The sequence below is a fragment of the Bubalus bubalis genome, chromosome 10 (genome assembly GCF_019923935.1).
Source record: "Bubalus bubalis isolate 160015118507 breed Murrah chromosome 10, NDDB_SH_1, whole genome shotgun sequence".
Lineage (NCBI taxonomy): Eukaryota > Metazoa > Chordata > Mammalia > Artiodactyla > Bovidae > Bubalus > Bubalus bubalis.
Genome location: NC_059166.1, coordinates 81,089,270 through 81,110,283, shown reverse-complemented (window position 1 = coordinate 81,110,283; position 21,014 = coordinate 81,089,270). Strand labels below are relative to the sequence as shown.

The window sequence follows — 21,014 nt, the reverse complement described above, 5'->3', positions numbered from 1 at the left end:
ACTTCGTGGTGAGTGTTGGGTGTGGTCATGCTAGTGACATGCTTAGTGCAGTGACTGGCATATAAATGTTTGATAAATGTTCACTGCTATGATTAATATTTGATAAGTATTTGCTATTACTATTAATAGAATACTATTACTAATAATAGAAATGAATAGACATTCACAAATTGTCAAATGATACCCTCTATAATACACCAATAATGGCCCCTTAGATTATTGTACTTTACGGACAAAAGAATCAACTTCATTTATCTCTCTTGTAAAATAATCCTGTAAGGTCAGGAATGAAAAGGTCATGTTACTGATGAGGCTGGGGCTTTCTCAGTCTCACAGCTGGTAGGTGGTGAAGTTAGAATGGAACTGTGCTCCTGCTTCATCTTGAGTGTGTTTCTACAGAGCCATGGTTCCTTTCTCTAGCTTCCTTTCCACAGCTTCCCCTGAATCCTCTTAAGAACATGCTCCACTCTGCTTATCGCCAGCACTTCTTTGCATTAACACTTTGCCTGCAGTAGTTCCTGCCTGTCTGCTGAATTCTCACCTCTCTGAGATCATTCTCAGACCTCATCTGTGGTGTCATGATGCTTTCCCTGAATTTGAAGCTTCTGATTTTGCACTTCTTGCCCATGCAAGAACTAAGCCTTCCACCCTCTCTGAAGAAATGCTCCCCTAAAGGCACAGAAATGGGTATTTGTGAGATCCCCTACTCATTTTAAAACTTCTCAGAGTAAAGAGTGATGTTTTTTCCTTTTCTCACGCTCTTCTCCTCATTTAGGGCCTTACTTAAACTAGATAATTTATAAATGCTTGTTGAATTTTGTTAAAATCAAGGAGATTATGTATTTATATATTAACTATATACTGAACTATTTTAAAAGAATATCGTATTTGGGGATAAGTGCAATGTTTTATATTTTATCTCTGTTAAATGTGCTATTTTGTTTAATTCAGTTGAATAATAGCCCTTCTAATGTTGAATTGTCTTTATTAAATTCTAATTAATAGTCATCTACATAATTTTCTAACTTAAAAGGTCTAACATTAATAAACGTTTTAATAGAAAAATATAAGTAAATAATGAAAGTAATGATTAAAAAATCTTGTTTGGTTTACATTTCAATTATTTTAATGTATTTTGTATTGTTTTTCTTTACTCTCTTTCTTTGCCAGTAAGCCAAGTACAACTCATGGCATCGAAAGGAAATGGTGAAAAGACACTTACCATGGACGAAATGGAGAACTTCAGCCTTACTGTTAATCCATTAAGTGACAGACTGTCCCTCCTAAGTACCAGCAGTGAGACAATCCCTATGGTTGTGTCTGATTTCGATCTGCCAGACCAACAGATAGAAATACTTCAGAGGTCTGACTCGGGATGTTCTCAGTCCTCTGCTGGGGACAACTTGAGTTATGAAGCCGATCCTGAGAGCATGACCGCACAAGACGATTCCCAAGCGCCAAGCGCAGGCTCCCCAGATGATGATGTTCAGCAGGTGGTCTTTGACCTGATATGTAAAGTTGTCAGTGGCCTCGAAGCGGAATCTGCATCAGTGACATCTCAGTCAGAAATTGAAGGGCTGCCCCCGAAGGACAGTGATGTGGATCCAGGCGAGGAGGTGACTAGCAACGAAGATCAGCCTGCTCAGCAGAGCCAGAGTGCTTTGCTGAATAATGACAGTTCTCAGTTTCTGTCTGTGTCTGCAGAGGGAAGCTGTGAGTGTATGCCAAATGGAATTTCCAGAAACAGCTCCTCACCTTGTATTTCAGGAACCGCACAGACTTTCCACGACTCTTCTGTTACTTCTACAGAAACCAGATGTCGACAGAGAAGTCACAGTAGCATTCAGTTCAGCTTCAAAGAAAAATTATCAGAAAAAGTCTCCGAGAAAGAAACAATTGTTAAGGAGTCAGGTAAACAACCAGGAGCAAAACCTAAAGTAAAACTTGCCAGAAAAAAGGATGATGACAAGAAGAAAGCTTCAAATGAAAAACCCAAGCAGACCAGTGTTTTCTTCAGCGACGGTCTGGATTTAGAGAACTGGTACAGCTGTGGCGAGGGAGAAATTTCTGAAATTGAGAGTGACATGGGTTCTCCAGGATCACGAAAATCTCCCAATTTCAACATCCATCCTCTCTACCAACATGTGCTTTTGTATCTCCAGTTGTACGATTCATCCAGGACTCTGTATGCTTTTTCTGCCATCAAGGCCATCTTGAAAACTAACCCCATTGCTTTTGTAAATGCCATTTCAACCACTAGTGTGAATAACGCATATACGCCTCAGTTGTCTCTGCTTCAGAATCTTTTGGCCAGACACCGGATTTCTGTTATGGGAAAAGATTTTTATAGTCACATTCCAGTGGACTCAAATCATAACTTCCGGAGTTCTATGTACATAGAAATCCTTATTTCTCTGTGTTTGTATTATATGCGTAGCCATTACCCGACTCATGTCAAGGTTACAGCACAAGATTTAATAGGCAATCGAAACATGCAGATGATGAGCATCGAAATTTTGACACTCCTCTTCACCGAGCTGGCAAAAGTCATAGAAAGCTCAGCAAAAGGTTTCCCTAGTTTTATCTCTGATATGTTATCTAAGTGCAAAGTTCAGAAAGTGATTCTTCACTGTTTGCTGTCATCTATCTTTAGTGCACAGAAATGGCACAGTGAAAAGATGGCAGGTAAGAACGTGATTGCCGTGGAAGAAGGTTTCTCAGAGGACAGCCTGATCAATTTCTCCGAAGATGAATTTGACAATGGCAGCACACTCCAGTCACAACTTCTCAAAGTGCTTCAGAGGCTCATTGTTCTCGAGCACAGGGTAATGACTATCCCTGAAGAGAATGAAACAGGTTTTGATTTTGTGGTGTCTGATCTGGAGCACATCAATCCCCATCAGCCCATGACTTCTCTTCAGTATTTGCACGCCCAGCCGATCACATCTCAAGGCATGTTCCTCTGTGCGGTGATACGAGCTTTGCATCAACACTGTGCCTGTAAGATGCACCCACAGTGGATTGGTTTAATCACATCTACTCTGCCTTACATGGGAAAAGTTCTCCAGAGAGTGGTTGTCTCTGTGACACTACAGCTTTGTAGAAATTTAGATAATTTAATTCAACAGTACAAATATGAAACAGGATTATCTGATAGTAGGTAAGAATTGATTTTTAATTTTGTCATTATTGGCATTTTTTACATGTATGACCACTTCATCATCTAGAAAGTCAGTTGCAATTTGGGTAAATAAATTAGAGGTTATTGTTAGGTTACACATAGTATGTTGTTTTCATAAACAAGAAAACTGAGGAATAGTATCCATAAAAGAATCAAGAATGGAAAACAGAAGGAGTAGATTAACAGGACTTTTTTCCTCCATAGAGCTGAAATTAATTTTGATGCTCTTCTTGACTGAGCTGGCAAAAGTAGCAGAAAGCTTTGCAAAGGGTTTCCTTGGTTTATCTGACATGTTGATCTAAGTGCAAGTTAATGTCACGCTAAAATTAATTTAAAATTATGAATAATTCTTTTCCCATCTGATTTTATTTCTTGTTTTGAATTTTCATTGTCTGGTGTCAAATTTTATATGTATCCCCAGGCCATATTCAAAATTAATCTGTCAAAATTTATCCAGGTGTTTAATAGACTAGTGTCTGGTTTATCTCCTGTGTGAGCTCAGGTACTGGATATAAGAAAACTGGCTGTATCCTTTAATACTGATATGCCTGCCATTACATAGTTGCCAGAGATTTGCTGGCTGTATTTATTTATTTTGTTTAGAATTTGTTATCCCCAAAGAACTTTAGTACATTTAATGTGTCACACTTATTTTATTAGATGAGGATATAAAAGCTCCTAATTTATTTATTTATATAATATTTATTGAGCCCTTACTGTGTGCTTAGTGCATGCTGGACATTTATTATTGATGAAACACGAACTTCTTGTTCACAGAACTTGTGTTCACATGGATGCGTTTTCTTCCAGGCCTTTGTGGATGGCACCAGTTACCCCACCAGATATGATTCTTACCCTTTTGGAAGGGGTCACAGCCGTTATCCACTACTGCTTGTTGGATCCTACTGCACAATATCACCAAGTAAGACTGCACAAATATTTGACTGGTTTTTAAAGACTATGAGGCCTAATAAGTCCCCATTTGTAAACCTCAGTAAATAATATGTTTCTTTTTCCCCTGACTTTGATAGCTTTTGGTCAATGTAGATCACAAACACCTGTTTGAAGCCCGCAGTGGAATCCTCTCGATCCTTCACATGATCATGTCCTCAGTGACACTGCTTTGGAGCGTGCTGCATCAGGCTGATTCTTCGGAAAAAATGACCATTGCTGCATCTGCCTCTGTTACCACTATTAACCTTGGAGCCACAAAGGTTAGATAAGTCACACTTCACCCTTGGAGCTCAAGAGTCTATTTGACAACTCTCCTAGAGATTATGTTCCAAATTTGTGAATAATTTGAGTAGTATTTATGATACTCTGTGTGGATTGTGTAATTAGTTACCAAGTAATTTTAACTATTTTCTTGAAACGACATTTTAAAAATCACACTTTTTAAGCATATATAATACTTTTTTTTTTTTTTTTTTTTAGTAAATTTGAAGCGCTATAGTATTCTCACCACAATCTAATGTTTCAACATAGCCGTCACCACAAAAAGATTCTTCATGCCCATCTGCAGGCACTTGGTTCCCATCCCTAACCACCGTCAACCCTTAATCTGTTTTCTCTGTATATCGATTTGCTTTTTCAGGCTGATTCCTATAAAAAAGAAATTATATATTATTTGATCTTTTGTGTCTAACTTCTTTCATGTGACATAGTATTTTTGAGATTCAGTCATACATGTTATAACTTTATTCCTTTTTTAGAACATTTCAAGCTGACCTTTTAATATGCAAATCTCTCCTGGAAAATAGTTTAGCAATATGTACAGAGATCTTTAAGTTACATAGTTTTTGACCTAGTAATCTTCTTAAGTAATGAATTCTAAAGTAATCAAAATTATGTAAATATGTATAATATTTATTATAGCCTTATTTATAATAAATATTATGGACTTCCCTCATAGCTCAGTCAGTAAAGAATCTGCATGCAATGCAGGAGACCCAAGTTCGATTCCTGGGTTGGAAAGATCTCCTGGAGAAGGACATGGCAACCCACTCCAGTATTCTTGCCTGGAGAATCCCATGGACAGAGAAGCCTGGCAGGCTACACTCCATGGGGTCACAAGAGTCAGACACAACATAGCGACTAAGCTACCACCACCACAGTCTTATTTAATGGCAAGAAAAAAGAGATCCTGAACAATAAGGGAATGGTTAAGTAAATTATTTACTCAGTGTTACATTATGTTGCCACTAGTAATCATGGTTTTGAAGAATTCTTAGTCGATGTAAAGTGCTTAAAAGTTTAGTAAAACAGGAATTTTACATAATTGAACAAATATTGTATTTCTAATTATGTTAAAAAATAATCTGCAGAAGAAGGAATAAAGAAAATTCATGAGCTAATACTGATTATCTCAGGATGATGAAGTTAATGGTTGATTCAAAAATTTTTTTTCTTCTTATACTTTCAGATATTTCCCAAAGTTTCTTCTTTATATTTAGAGGGAAATTATGTGATTGTTTAAAAGCATGTTTGCTATGGCCAGTCATCAAATTGATATCCCTCAATTATCTAATCTTACTCCAGATCTGACTTCTTAGACTTGGGAGTCATGGGAGCATTCCTGGCACTGTGGAGGAAGGCTGGAAATCAATAGAAAATTTAAATAAAATGATGTTTTATTTTAATATTTGGATTAAACTGTTACAGGTTATTTGTTTTCCTTTTGAATTAAAATGACTATAGTTGCATCTCATAACATTATTAAACTTTCCTCCACCATTATTTACCACAGATACCATTATCTACCACTCCAGTATTCTTGGGCTTCCCTGGTAGCTCAGCTGGTAAAGAATCCACCTGCAATGCGGGAGACCTGGGTTTGATCCCTGGGTTGGGAAGATCCCCTGGAGAAGGGAACGGCTAACCACTCCAGTATTCTGGCCTGGAGAATTGCATGGACTGTATAGTCCATGGAGTGGCAAAGAGTCGGACACGACTAAGCGACTTTCACGTCACTTCACTATCACGATTTAGGTGGTAAAACAAACAAGTTCTATATATTCTTCCAAGAAAAACTAAAAGTGCAGTCCAGTTATTAATGCTTTCATAAATTTTAATGCACTTGTAATTTGCTCAAATTTTTTTAGAACTTGAGGCAGCAGATCCTAGAATTATTGGGGCCTATTTCAATGAATCATGGTGTTCACTTTATGGCTGCCATTGCCTTTGTATGGAATGAGAGAAGACAGAGCAAAGCCCCCACCAGGACCAAGGTATGTGTTTATCTTTTCACTTGGTAAGCATATGGTGAATACATGTTGAGTTTCAGTTTTCCATTAGTTGCAATGGGATTAGGGGCTGGGATGGGGTGGGTCGCAGAAAAGTAAGTTTGTCTTCCAGTTTAGATAATAATATATTGCCTAAATTTCTTAAGTATAAAAGATACTTTATGTGAAAAAAGAAATTCATATGATATTAACACTGTAGCTGTATAGAAATGGTAATCAGATACAATGTGTTTTTTAAATGATAGTCATTTAAGGTGCATAGCAAGAGTATGGAGAGAAATTTTCATCTTGATTAGCTTTTCGTTACAATGTGACTGCTTAAATGTAATTCATATATTGTCTTTAGATTATACATGTGGAAATTTTGTTGCTTTGTGAGTTTGAAAGCTCAAAAAACTATTCTGTATTGGATATAAATACTGACTCACTAGAATACTAAGGCTGTTAAATAATTTATTCCTATGAGATATGTGATTTGTCTAGCTGAAGGTTTCTAATCTTATTTTTGTGCTGATTTCATATTACATGTATGCTGACACATTTCAAGTAATAAAAAATAAACATTCCGTTTATATGACAGTTTGCATGTAAGGATTCAGTAGTAGATATTACATTGGACGGAATTGGGATCTTGGATTATTTAAAGTTAGTTAAGTACATGTGCTTTAACATGGCATATTGAACACATGCATTTTTATCTTCCCTCTTACCAAAAATGAGAGTGAAACAATTTTAAATGACAAAACCTACAATGACAAAAACTTGGGAGGGGTAACCACATAAGTGTGGCCGTAAATGTCATATGACCACAAGTGTCAAAAAGTTTTGCATGACGAAAAACATGTCTGAGTTATAACTGACTTAGATATCAATATCAGTTTTCTCTGCTCTACTGATTTGCTGCAAGCAAAGGATCAATTACTGATGTAAATCTATAGACAGTCTGGAAGTAGAAGTATCAAGTACTTCTAAAGGCAAAGAGTTAGGATGGGGCTGAAATCTGGAGGACTGATTGAAAGTTTATAGTTCCCTTTTCCCAACCCAAGCAGCCACCCACTCCTCTTACCCTACCCTATCAGGATACTGGAGTCAAATTTACTTTGTGAAGAGTTTATGAAAAGAGACTCTTGATCCAAGGGCACAAGGTTCACAGTTCAGTTCATTTGCTCAATCAGTCCAACTCTGTGACCCCATGGACTGCAGCATGCCAGGCTCCCATCACCAACTCCCAGAGCTTACTCAAATTCATATCCATCGAATCGGCGATGCCATCCGAACATCTCATCCTCTGTTGTCCCCTTCTCCTCCCACCTTCAACCTTTCCTAGCATCAGGGTCTTTTGTACTGAGTCATTTCTTCACAGCAGGTGGCCAAAGAATTGGAGTTTCACCTTCAATATCAGTCCTTCCAATGAATTTTCAGGACTGATTTCCTTTAGGATGGACTGGTTGGATCTCCTTGCAGTCCAAGGGACTCTCAAGAGTCTTCTGCAACACCACAGTTCAAAAGCATCAATTCTAATTGGAACTCAGCTTTCTTTACAGTCCAACTCTCACATCCATACATGACTACTGGAAAAACCATAGCTTTGACTAGATGGACCTTTGTTGGCAAAGTGATGTCTCTACTTTTTTATATTCTGTTTAGGTTGGTCATTGCTTTTCTTCCAAGGATCAAGCGTCTTTTAATTTCATGGCTGCAATTACCATCTGCAGTGATTTTGGAGCCCAAAAAAATAAAGTCTGACACTGTTTCCACTGTTTCCCCATCTATTTGCCATGACGTAATGGGACCAGATACCATGATCTTAGTTTTCTGAATGTTGAGTTTTAAGTCAATTTTTCACTCTCCTCTTTCACTTTCATCAAGAGGCTCTTTAGTTCTTCTTCACTTTCTGCCATAAGGGTGGTGACTTCTGAGTATTTGAGGTTATTGATATTTCTCCCGGCAATCTTGATTCCAGCTTGTGCTTGATCCAGCCCAGCATTTTTCATAATGTATTTTGCAAAAAATTAAATGAGCCAGGTGACAATATGCAGCCTTGACATACCCCTTTCCCAATTTGGAACCAGTCTATTGTTCCATGTCCAGTTCTAACTGTTGCTTCCTGACCTGCATACAGATTTCTCAGGAGGCAGGTAAGGTGGTCTGATAGTCCCATGAAGAATTTTCCACAGTTTGTTGTGATTCACACAGTCAAAGGCTTTGGCATAGTCAATAAAGAAGAAATAAATATTTTTCTGGAACTCTCTTGCTTTTTCGATGATCCAGCAGATGTTGGCAATTTGATCTCTGGTTCCTCTGCCTTTTCTAAATCCAGCTTGAACATCTGGAAATTCATGGTTCACGTACTGTTGAAGCCTGGGCTGGAGAATTTTGAGCATTACTTTACTAGCGTGTGAGATGAGTGCAATTGTGTAGTAGTTTAAACATTTTTTGGCTTTGCCTTTCTTTGGAATTGGAATGAAAACTGACCTTTTCCAGTCCTATGGCCAACTGCTGAGTTTTCCAAATTTGCTGGCATATTGAGTGTAGTACTTTCACAACATCAGCTTGTAGGATTTGAAATAGCTCAACTGGAATTCCATCACCTCCACTAGCTTTGTTCGTAGTGATGTTTCCTAAGGCCCACTTGACTTCACATTCCAGAATGTCTGGCTCTAGGTGAATGATCACACCAGCATGTTTATCTGGGTCATGAAGATCTTTTTTGTACAGTTCTTCTGTGTTTTCTTGCCACCTCTTCTTAATGTCTTCTGCTTCTGTTAGGTCCATACCATTTCTGTCCTTTATTGAGCCCATCTTTGCATGAAATGTTCCCTTGGTATCTCTAATTTTCTTGAAGAGATCTCTAGTCTTTCCCATTCTATTGTTTTCCTCTATTTCTTTGCACTGATCACTGAGGAAGGCTTTCTTCTCTCTCCTTGCTATTCTTTGGAACTCTGCATTCATATGGGTATATCTGTCCTTTTCTCCTTTGCCTTTCACTTCTCTTCTTTTCTCAGCTATTTGTAAGCCCTCGTCAGACAACCATTTTGCCTTTTTGCATTTCGTTTTCTTCAGGATGGTCTTGATCACTGCCTCCTATACAATGTCACGAACCTCCATCCATATTTCTTCAGGCCCTCTATCAGATTTAATCCCTTGAGTCTATTTGTCACTTCCACTGTATAATCATGAGGGATTTGATTTAGGTCATACCTAAATGGTCTGGTGGTTTTCCCTACTGTCTTCAATTTAAGTCTGAATTTGGCAATAAGGAGTTCTTCTGAGCCACAGTCAGCTCCTGGTCTTGTTTTTGCTGACTGTATAGAGCTTCTCCGTCTTTGGCCGCAAAGAATATAATCAATCAGACTTTGGTGTTGGCCATCTGGTGATGTCCATGTGTAGAGTCTTCTCTTGTGTTGTTGGAAGAGGGTGTTTGCTGTGACCAGTGTATTATCTTGACAAACCTCTGTTAGCCTTTGCCCTGCTTCATTCTGTACTCCAAGGCCAAATTTGCCTGTTACTCCAGGTATTTCTTGACATCTTTTGCATTCCAGTCCCCTATGATGAAAAGGACATCATTTTGGGGTGTTAGTTCCAGAAGGTCTTGTAGATCTTCACACAATTGTTCAACTTCAGCTTCTTCAGCATTAATGCTCAGGGCATAGACTTGGATTACTATGATATTGAATGGTTTGCCTTGGAAACGAAAAGAGATCATTCTGTCATTTTTGAGATTGCATCCAAGTACAAGGTTCATACAGGTAGGAATTAGACATCATGCTTCAAACAGCAGTCAGGAAAAGTCTATATTCTGAAAAATGGAATCAACCTCACCCCAGCAAGATGGCAGGAAGCCATTATGTTGTTCAGGTAGGAGTTTAGGATTCCTCTCTAGGAAAATGGCCTGACCTAAGCTACTTAAATTTTTGCGTCTCCTAAAAACAACAACAACAACAACAACAACAAAGGACTCCAAAACTAGGCTGCTGGCACTACACAGGAAGGGCCACCTATCCAGTAGTCTTGCACCTAAATGCTTGGCTTCCCGTCACCTTGTAATTTCTTTTTGAAAGGCAGTAGGAATACAGTTGTTAAGACCTCACACTTTGAAACCAGGTCCCTGGGGTTCAAATATTGACTTCTCCACTCACTAGCTATATAACGTCCTCAGGTTAGCATTGCTGCTTTATGGGGTTGTGAGAATCAGAACCGGAGGGAGGGAAGAAGGTGGATGGAAAGAAGGAAGGGAGGGAGGAAGGGTATGCATATATATATGGCACTTACCAATATGTGGCACTTAATAAGGATGCTGTAAATATATTTGCATATAGTTATTATTATTGCTGTGCTGTGCTTAGTTGTGTCCAACTCTGCAACCCCATGGACTATAACTTGCCAGACTCCTCTGTCCATGGAGTTTTGCAGGCAAGAATACTGGAGTGGGTAGCCTATCCCTTCTCCAGGGAATCTTTCTAACCCAGGAATTAAACCAGGGTCTCCTGCATTGCAGGCAAATTCTTTACCAGCTGAGTTACCTGGGAAATAGAGAGCCAAGGAATACCAGTCACATGAAAAAAGCCTCTGAAAATTAGATAAAGACCAAAACAAGTAGATAGAGAAAGTCAAAAGTAATATGCAGGTAACAGAAGAAAATGTAAAGTTCACCAGGTAAAATTATATTACATCCATGAAATGAGAGATTATAAGAAGGACTATTGCAAAAATTTTAAATTGTCTTAAATGTCAAAATTTTTTAGCAGAAGCAAAACAAAATCAGTATAAGAGAAGTGAAAGTAGATAAATATCAGATATAGAATGTAAATTTAGAGTTGTGGAAAATAGAGGAAAGGAGATTTTTAAATTAGGGAAATGATACTGGAGGTACAGTATTTTTTTGAAGAAAGAAGAAATAGAAAAAACGAGGGGAGAAAAGTATCTAAGAAATAGTACAAGGAAATTCCCCAGAAGTAAAGGAAATGAATTTTTATAGGCACTGTGAAAAGAGATCTGTCTACATAAAGATCAGCAAGTAATGTCAGATCACAAGAGATGAAAAGGAGGTCTGAAAACCTTCTAAAGAGAAAATACTGGTCATATTCAATGGATGATGATATGACTTATCATTAGCAACACTAGAACTTATGATTGGAAAGTTAGTTTCAATCGGTAGTACTTTACCCAGCCAAAGTGTCACTCAGGTGAGTTTTGACTTTGAAGTGTCTCAAAAAAAATTGCAGTTGATTCACCCTTTCTCAAATACTGTAAGATGTATCTCCAGCAGAGGAGGAATAAAACAAGAAAGAAGGCAGTATGGGATCCAAGAAATAGGAGTTCCAACACAGGAAAAAAGAAAGGCTGATGGTCACAGGAGAAAAAACAAGATGATACTATATAGCAAGCCTAGAGAGTACCAAACCAGGGTAGAACAGAAAGACATCTATCAGATATATCTCAAGAAAAAGCATGAAGGGGAAAAGGTAGGTTAGTTATCTGATCTGATGGTTTTGAGCATGTAGTTAGAGGAGATTTACAGTTGTTGGATTCTTTGGGGATAAACTTATGATAGAGAAGGCCAAGCAAATAAAAACAGTGTAGACACAAATGCACTTGCGTATATGCACACACTTCTATTAAATATGTTGTGACAATTAAGGAAGATTTTTTTTGTAAAGATATAAAAATCCAACTGAAGTCACACTGCATAAGAAAAACTATGTTTTCTTGTGTATACTATCATATTTTTAAACACATTTACATATAAAACATTGCAAATAGGGCACTGTAATACTTTCCATTGATTTCCATTCATTTCATACATCTTCTGGTTGATATGTAATTATTCTTACATCTTTTATTTTTTTCATCATGATTTTAGTGAAAATTGGGGCAACATAAAATATGCATAAATAATTCTTCACATCATAAACCACTCTGAAATGAATGAAAGTATGCATAGGTAGTTCATCATATTCAGTGTTTCTTTATGAAGATCCTTAAAAACTATTAAAGTAAAAACAATTATATTGGGGCTTCCATGCGGTCCAGTGGCTAAGACTCCGTGCTCTCAATGCAGGGGGCCTAGGTTCAATCCCTGGTTGGGAAGCTAGGTCCCACATACCGCACCTGAGAGTTTGCATGCCACCAACTAAAGATCCTGCATGCCATAACTAAGACCTGGCACGGCCAAATAAATAGAAATAAATATTGTAATAAAACAATTATTTCTTTGAAGCAGATTATCTTATTAATGTAGACTTGTTAAGATTTTTCAGTTGGAATGAATAAATGAAGATTATTTTAAAAATTAGCACACAAAAAAAACAGTTTAGGAAAAACAAAAAGTCGTGCAAGAGAATATGTGTACTGGTAATATACAACATAACTATAAGTAATCATATGAATACTGGGTGTAGATTTAAATGAAATTATGATGTAACTATGGTGGAAGGATAGGGAGAAGAGTGTAATAGAACCAGAAGTTTGTCTTCTGAAGTAGGATGTCAGTAGATAATATGTAAAACTGAAGAAAATATTCTGAAATAGGAAAAATAACAACCATGAATATTACTCAGAAATGATAGGAAAGAGCCAAGAGTTGAGCCTGGTCACTTTGGGACATAAGTGCAAGCACACTGCTATTTTTTCTTAAAAGATACCTTGTCCTGTTTGTCTTTTTGAAACAATATATATGTATTATATTGATAAAAAATAAAATTTACCTAAAGTCATCAAGGGACATGAAAGGGCCTTTATATTAAAAGAGGCCATAAAATATTCTCTTAATTCTGTGATTTCTCTTAAAAGATTTACCTTTACCCGTACATAAGTGAATACAATGATGTGTTCTCCAGGTTATTCCTGCAGCCAGTGAAGAACAGCTCTTACTAGTAGAACTGGTTCGGTCTATCAGTGTCATGAGAGCAGAGACTGTTATACAGACTGTGAAAGATGTCTTAAAGCAGCCCCCAGCCATAGCCAAGGACAAGGTAAGCGGAGCTACCCTTTGATTTGTTTACAGTTGTGTTTCAGAGATGACCTTGGTAGGAAAGTTATTTTTTGTACAATGCATCCTTGTAAATAGATTGCAGAGATGAGAGCATGTGTTCTCACTCTGCCCTAATAAAAACAGTTACCAGTATCTACAGTGACCCGCTGGCATGATCCTCCCTGTGGCCAGTGAAGAGCAGTTCACTGCTCGTAGCGCTCCATGTATACGTCTAAGGCAGCGAGTAAGTGTGGGGCCAGATTCTTAGGTGAGATTTTTCTGGTCATGTAGAGGAAAAGCACAGAAGCCAGAGCCCAAGGTCTGTTCACTTCGGTTGTTTCCTTTTTCACAGCCTCTTGCTGCTCTCTATCTGCAATGAGGGTCTAAGTCTGTAAGCTCCTCACATTTTGCTATAACTTTAGTTCTAGTTGGTGTCATTTCTTGACCATGTACAATCTGTGCTACCAAGAAGTTAGTGACAGAGTCTTTGCACTCCCAATGCGTTGTCTCTAGTTAGGCAGACCTAAAAGTCTACAAGTTAGTAAAGTTATGAACTTGTCTACTTTTTCCGCTCCTTATTTCAGGAACACTAAGAGGTTCAATTTTCTTAAAAAATATTTACCAACTGCTAACATTAGACTTTAGGCCAAGCCAAAATAGGCCTGATTACTTCCTTGAAAGAATTATTGCACATATCTGAAAATATTGCATTATTTTTTCTATTGCCTAAAGAGTGTACTACTTGTGTACAAAAATAGCCAGTGTCCTTACAAACTTCTTAACAATTTCCTTACTGTTCTGTAATCACCGCTGGGGCATTTGTGATAGGATTTTAAATTTGCTTGTGAAAGCTCAATTCATTGTATTTATTTTGAACACCTACTTGTGCCAGAGACATTGGGCTATGTGTGAAGGATATAAAATCAAATAAGAGCAAGTTCTGTACTCCTCAACTGCTGCCAACCCTGTTCTCAATATACTAAGTTCTGAATTCATCAGATATTTGATTTTTCCTCATGTGGTACAAGGGGAAATTTTCAAGGGAATAGTTGGTGTCAAAACATAACAAATCAAATTGGGTAAATGAAAGTGGACATCAGTGTTATTTTCTTGTCTATTACTGATTTTTAAGGGCGGGTGCCTTCTTTTTATTATATGTTACATTCAGCACTAACTTTAGAGAATAGATTTTAGGCTATTAGGAGTTAGTTCAGATTTGGAACCAACTATACCTACCTACTGGAGAAGGCAATGGCAACCCACTCCAGTACTCTTACCTGGAAAATCTCATGGGCAGAGGAGCCTGGTGGGCTGCAGTCCATGGGGTCACAAAAAGTCGGACACAACTGAGTGACTTCACTTTCACTTTTCACTTTCATGCATTGGAGAAGGAAATGGCAACCCACTCCAGTGTTCTTGCCTGGAGAATCCCAGGGACGGCGGAGCCTGGTGGGCTACCGTCTATGGGGTCACACAGAGTCGGACACGACTGAAGCGACTTAGCAGCATACCTATCTACCTATCCTAATTTAACAGAAACTTGTGGTAAAATAGATTTAAATTCCATTTTATTAAAAAAAAAAAAAAAAGTCAGAACCTAAATCTGATAGCCCGGCCAAGCATAGGCTGATTAAAATAGTGTTGATGCTTATAGAGTCAATGGATCATTTAAAAATAATGACTGGGGTGTGCTTTGTATATGAGGGTGGGTCAGAATTGAGAATCTTTTGATTCTTTCTAAACCATTTTCAGCTTTTTAAATAGCTTTTGTGTTTTGCCTGCTACATGGAAGAGAGCTGCATGATTTGGATGACAACCTAGTGTTTGATTTTGTTTGCTTTTAATTTTTTTAATTTAAAACTGGTAAAATACAGAGTAGTTATAACTATGGAAAAGAAAAAGCAGCATTTTTCTTCACTATAAAATTGGTTTCTTTTGTTTATAGAAACATCTTTCTTTGGAAGTCTGCATGCTTCAGTTTTTCTATGCTTATATTCAAAGGTAAGATAACTGCTGTGGATCTCTCCTCACTTTATTTAGCAATGTATAAAAATTAGGAAACAAGGAAGAAGGCACCTGAATTCTTTCAAGAAGTTACTTATTTTTTTTCCTTCTAAAACTAAAAGAACTAATACTGGAAACAGAAAAACATTGTGGAAATATTAATAAAGGCAGTTGGCCTCTTAATGACCCAGTCATGTGGATCCTACAGATATAAAGACCTAAGTACATTAAAGTACACTGGACATTAAAACACTGAATTGTAAGAAAATAATAAACAAACAAACTACATCCTGTTCTTGAAACTATGCCAGTTTCCACTGATCCATTATTTTGATATAGGTGAGAACACAAGGTCGTCTAATCTGTTTTGTTTTGTTTTTTTTTTTAATGGAATAATATGACAATATCTTCTTGTTATGGCATTCCAGTTTTGCATTTAGCTGACATCTGAACAGAATTTCGTTGATTTGAGTTTTGATAAATTTACTCAAGAACCTTAATTTTTTCCATTTTAATCATCAAACTTGGCATCGGTTTGTGATTGATGACTAACATAAAGTTAGGTTAAACTGGTTGTGATTTAGAATAGGGACTGCCTAAAATCTAAGTTTAGGTAGAAGAGTTAGGGTTAAGGTCAAGAAGAAACAAAGAGAATCTTAATTTCTCTAGAGGTGAGAGACGGATATTCAGGATAGATTGACAGCCCTCCCTTAGATGAGATAAAGACTCATAGGTGAAGGAGAAAGAGCTAATATAAGAGAGAAGTGGAGAGAATAGGGAAGGAAGTAGGTAACTATGATGTCAATAATTAAACAAATTTATTGAGCTGCATTTTGAGAGTCAGTATGGTTAAGAACTGGTATTTCTGTGGCAAAATTTCTACTGTAATAAGTTACACTGGATATTTTAAGTATGTATGCTTGGTTTTCTTTTTACATATAATAAGAGTAGAAAATATAAAGCTTTCAGAAATGTTCTATAACAGTATCACAGTCTATCAAATTTAGAAATTTTTCAGAGAAAGTAGGAAAATATGGTAAAGACTGGGAAAATATAGGGAAAATTAAAGTTGATATTGGCTTTCTCTGTGTATAGAAACTGTGTTCATCTTGCAGAATTCCAGTGCCCAATTTAGTGGATAGCTGGGCATCACTGTTGATACTTCTGAAAGATTCCATACAACTGAGCCTTCCAGCCCCAGGGCAGTTTCTTATACTTGGGTAAGCAGTTTCACTTTAAAAATATGATTTCAAATGTATAGTGTTCATTGTCTCTGATTGCTGAATAACATGTTTTGGGTGATGGTGTGTCTCTACCTTCTGGGGGGAGTGGGATTGTGGAGGCAACATTGTGTGTTTATACATATGCAAAATGTAAACATGCTAATGTAAAACTTGCAGCAGTACTCACTTAGTGATGAGAAAGTGTGGGATTGAAAGGGGCAGAGGTGAGCAGGATGACTGAAGGGGAACTTAATAGTCATTTGAGTTCAGAATGCTGAACATAAAAAGTCATTCTCTGTCATGTTGTTTCCTGATCTCTGTTAATGTGCGTGATTATTTGGTAAATTCTAGTTACCCTTGACTGCAAGCGCCATGATGTCTGGACAGTATCTTTTACTCTCCATTATTCTTGGTTCATAATATGTCCCCAGGAAATATTTGCTCAGTGAGTGGAGATGGTAGGAGGGGAAAGCCTTTGTGGACCAGGGAGGGGATACTGGGCAAGGTGCCTTGTCTGCTTTGGCGGTGGTGTAGGCATAGCAGTGGAACAGTGGGTGAATGAGATGGGCATGGGAGCTGGAATGGGAAAGGAATTTACATTTTTTTTTTAAGAAATTTGGTCTTGGGCAGGGGATGGGAGTGATGGCAGGTTTTGAGGAGGGATATGACCAGCAAGTTAGTAGTAGAATAGATCATAGGGGAAAGAAGATAGAATTGTTTCTAATGGGACGTAGCAAGTTTGTGTGCTGTGGATTATGGGATTGAAATATAACAGGACAAGAAAAGAAGGAAAGGGGGCCAACAAAGGAGATAGAAAAGAAAAACATCAGAAAGGTAGAAGAAAAACAGGTATTTTCAGTGTTCTAGAAGCAAAGAGAAGTTAAGGCATGGTTAACCCCTTTAGAGAGATTAGGGAAGATGATGTATACAAAGAGGGTGTATTTATTGATGATCCGAAGAGGATTGGTAATTTAGGAGAAAAGAGTTGGATGAGATAATAAGCGCAGATGTTAAGGGCAAGGGTTAGAGTGAAAAAAGTTAGTGTGAAGTAGTCTTTGAGTTTGTTTGATCACAAAAAGAAAGAGAACTGACAAGGTAGCAGAAGAAAATGTGATTTGAAATGGTAAGGAAACCTGACTATGTTGAGTAGTGAACAGCAAAGACTCTGCCTGAATTCAAATCCCAACTCCTTTACTTCTTTGCTATAAGGCCCTGCACAGGTTATATAACCTTTCCATCTGTAAAACGGAGATGATAATAGTGCCTACCTCATAAAGTTGTTACAAGGATCATTTAGAGTTAGTGTTTGTTAAATTCCTAGAATAGTGCCTGGCTGATAATAACTATTATTTAAGGGGAGAGTGCTCCATAGGAGATTGTAGGGAGCGGGGGCCTCCTTGGGAGCACCAGATTCCAGAGACAGCTGGGAGGGGATGGAGACCAGGGAATGGCAGGGGTAAGAGTGAGAAAGAAGGCTGCATTTCCTCTAAAACTTTGGGACTCAGGTTGATCCTTCAACCAGCAGCAATAGAGTCACCTGGGAGCTTGTTGGAAATGTAGACTCAAGCTCCAACCCAGACCACCCGAATCAGAATCTGCAGTTTAACAAGGGTCTCAAGTGATTACATTACATCCTGGAATTTGAAAAGGACTGCTTAACACAGAAGAGGGGAATTCCCAAAAGGGAATAACCTTGTCTCCAACCTGTTTGCGTTACTTCAGACATTCAATGTGCTATTCCACTGAATGGGATGTAAACTCAACCACATGCAAAGAACTTCAACCTTAGTCAACCTCTGTAGCTCTGCTGGTGTTTTTTAAAAGTGTAGTTGGGTGGTTCTATATACAGACTTAGCTTCTCTGTTGTCCTGAAGGGAACCAGTGATTCTGCTTTGGCAACCAGTGGTCTAGAAAATTTTGAAGTAGAGGGAGGGTTGGGGTTAGAGGATTCTTTGGTAAAATGGACTTGAGATTTTGGTAAATGTAGGAATGTAGTCTTACACCAGGAAGCAGAGAGGAGGTGGAAGAACAAGGATGAGAGCGGGAGGAGAGCTGGTCAGCCTGTAGAAGCTGAGTAACACTGCGAACCCTAGCAATGATCCCTAGACCCTCGTGCTGTTTTCTAAACCAGAAATCTGAAGGGGTTTTACGACATTGAAGGTGTAGTGGAAAGAGCAGTGGACTCAGCATCTGCAATTCCTGGACCAAAGATAAAGATAATTAGTGTGTATGATAATTTTTATTGATGAGAGATAACTGTAAACCCTGGAAATCAGAACAGTGTTCCCATAAAGATTTCTGATTCTTCTCTTTTGATATCTAGTTCTAACTCTCATCTCTGGGACCCAGGGTACATCAATAAACTTTTCCAAGGCTATTTTCCCATCTGTCAAGAGTAATAATACCTGCCTTACCTATCTCTAAATTGTTCTAAGGCTCAAAGAAGGAATATATGGACAGCCCTGCTAATCTCATTAAAAATTAAAACCAACTGTCAGACTTCTACCTTCTCCCCTGCAAGATTTTTCTGTTTCATCACCTGTTTTTTCTTCCTTTCTCATTTCTCAGATAATGAAGTGTTCTACCTCCTTTTCAATGTGTGTATCTTCTGAGTATTTAAATTAAAAGTTGGGCATTTTCACTTATACTAGAAAACTAACTCCTTTTTTAAATTGGGTGGTTTATTTTTTCTCCCAACCAGTCCACTGATCCTCTAAAAATTCCTAATTATAAAATAGAAATTTATATGATTGTTCTTCAATATCACTTTATGTGTTAGTTTGGAAATAATTATGCATATAGTTAATAAAATCAAGTTAAATATTGAGTAGAATTTTAGCAAACAATGGAAATGGATTTCTTACATTCAAGAATTCTTTTTAATCTATTATACACATAAAGAAACCATTTTTATATTAGATTGGTGGGGTTTACGTTTTTAAATTTTTTGCTAATATATAAATCACAGAAAACATACAAATTATAAGTTATTACAAAGTAAAGATGTCAACTGTACAATCACAAACCTAAATTAAGAAATGAGACACCATATGTCCCCTCAAGTTCCCTCCTAATTACTGTCCTTTCCCTTCTCCCCAAGATAGTCTCTATTCTGACATATAGTGCCACAGATAAATGTTGCCTTGTTTTTGAACAACAACTCTGTTTTATGTCTACTACTTCATACAGCATATGTTTAATAAAAATTATCCATGTAATTTCATGTAGCTATAATTTGTTCATTTTCATTGCTGTTTAGTATTTCATATGAATACACCACAGTTTATGTCTTCTATTGCTGGACATTCTGATTTTATAAATAATGCTGCTATGAACATCCTTGCACAGGTGTTTGCATGCATAGGTTTATGCATTTCACCTGAGTCATAGAATGTCCACATCTACCCATATTCGTTACACATACAAAGTTAAAATTGAGACCATAAAACCACTTGCTGTGAAAAATTGTTACATCATTTTCTTTACACTAATATTTCCTGTTTGTTTTTTTTCTTTGACCCTTTCAGAGTTCTGAATGAGTTTATCATGAAAAACCCTAGTTTGGAGAATAAAAAAGACCAAAGAGACCTCCAGGTAAGTCATTCTGAATTGAGCGCTGTTGCCAAAACTCTGTTTCTCAGTGCTCTCAAAGCTAAAATGGGAAGGTCAGATAAGATAGTCTGTGAAGTTTCGTGTGTGTGCCTGTGTACACACAGAGATGTAATGGGTTCTCCTTGTTTCTTCAGGATGTGACTCATAAAATAGTGGATGCAATTGGTGCAATTGCTGGTTCTTCTTTGGAACAGACAACATGGCTGCGGCGAAATCTTGAAGTTAAGCCTTCTCCCAAAATAATGGTAGATGGAACCAATTTGGAATCTGATGTTGAAGGTATTGATCCCCCTACACTTAAGTTTGTATTTGTAGGCATCTGTCCCTTGGTGGCTCAGCTGTAAAGAATCTGCCTGCGATGCAGGAGACATAGGTTTAGTCCCTGGGTCGGGAAGATCCCCTGGAGGAAGAAATGGCAACCCACTCCAGTATTCTTGCCTGGAGACTCCCACGGACAGAGAAGCCTGGCTGGCTTCATGGGGTCACAAGAGACAGACACAACTTAGCAACTGAACACCACCACCACTCATGAAGAAATTATTTCAGCCAGCACTATAATTGCTGTAAAATCCTCCCTTTTCTCATGTTTAACATGTAGTTTTTTTCAGTGGGAAAAAAACCTAACTATATCTTTACCTGTCTTTTTTCTTATTTAGATATGTTATCACCTGCAATGGAAACCTCAAACATAACTCCTTCTGTATATAGTGTCCATGCATTGACATTACTTTCTGAGGTAAATATTGTCAGATTTTTTCACATGAACTTTCAAGTAAACA

General features: G+C 37.6%; 1 protein-coding gene across 8 annotated transcripts in view; it reads left to right on the top strand.

Moving 5' to 3' along the window:
* DOP1A (DOP1 leucine zipper like protein A) overlaps positions 1 to 21,014 on the top strand; it is a 124,353-nt gene that overhangs the window by 90,603 nt on the left and 12,736 nt on the right. For all 8 annotated transcript variants that reach the window (XM_044924477.2, XM_044924478.2, XM_044924476.2 and 5 more), the window contains exons 19-28: positions 1,171 to 3,160; positions 3,992 to 4,103; positions 4,213 to 4,395; positions 6,283 to 6,408; positions 13,263 to 13,397; positions 15,342 to 15,397; positions 16,516 to 16,620; positions 20,151 to 20,217; positions 20,370 to 20,514; positions 20,892 to 20,971. In XM_044924477.2, the coding sequence (XP_044780412.2) occupies positions 1,171 to 3,160; positions 3,992 to 4,103; positions 4,213 to 4,395; positions 6,283 to 6,408; positions 13,263 to 13,397; positions 15,342 to 15,397; positions 16,516 to 16,620; positions 20,151 to 20,217; positions 20,370 to 20,514; positions 20,892 to 20,971 (2,999 nt within the window). The remainder of the gene's footprint in view (positions 1 to 1,170; positions 3,161 to 3,991; positions 4,104 to 4,212; positions 4,396 to 6,282; positions 6,409 to 13,262; positions 13,398 to 15,341; positions 15,398 to 16,515; positions 16,621 to 20,150; positions 20,218 to 20,369; positions 20,515 to 20,891; positions 20,972 to 21,014) is intronic.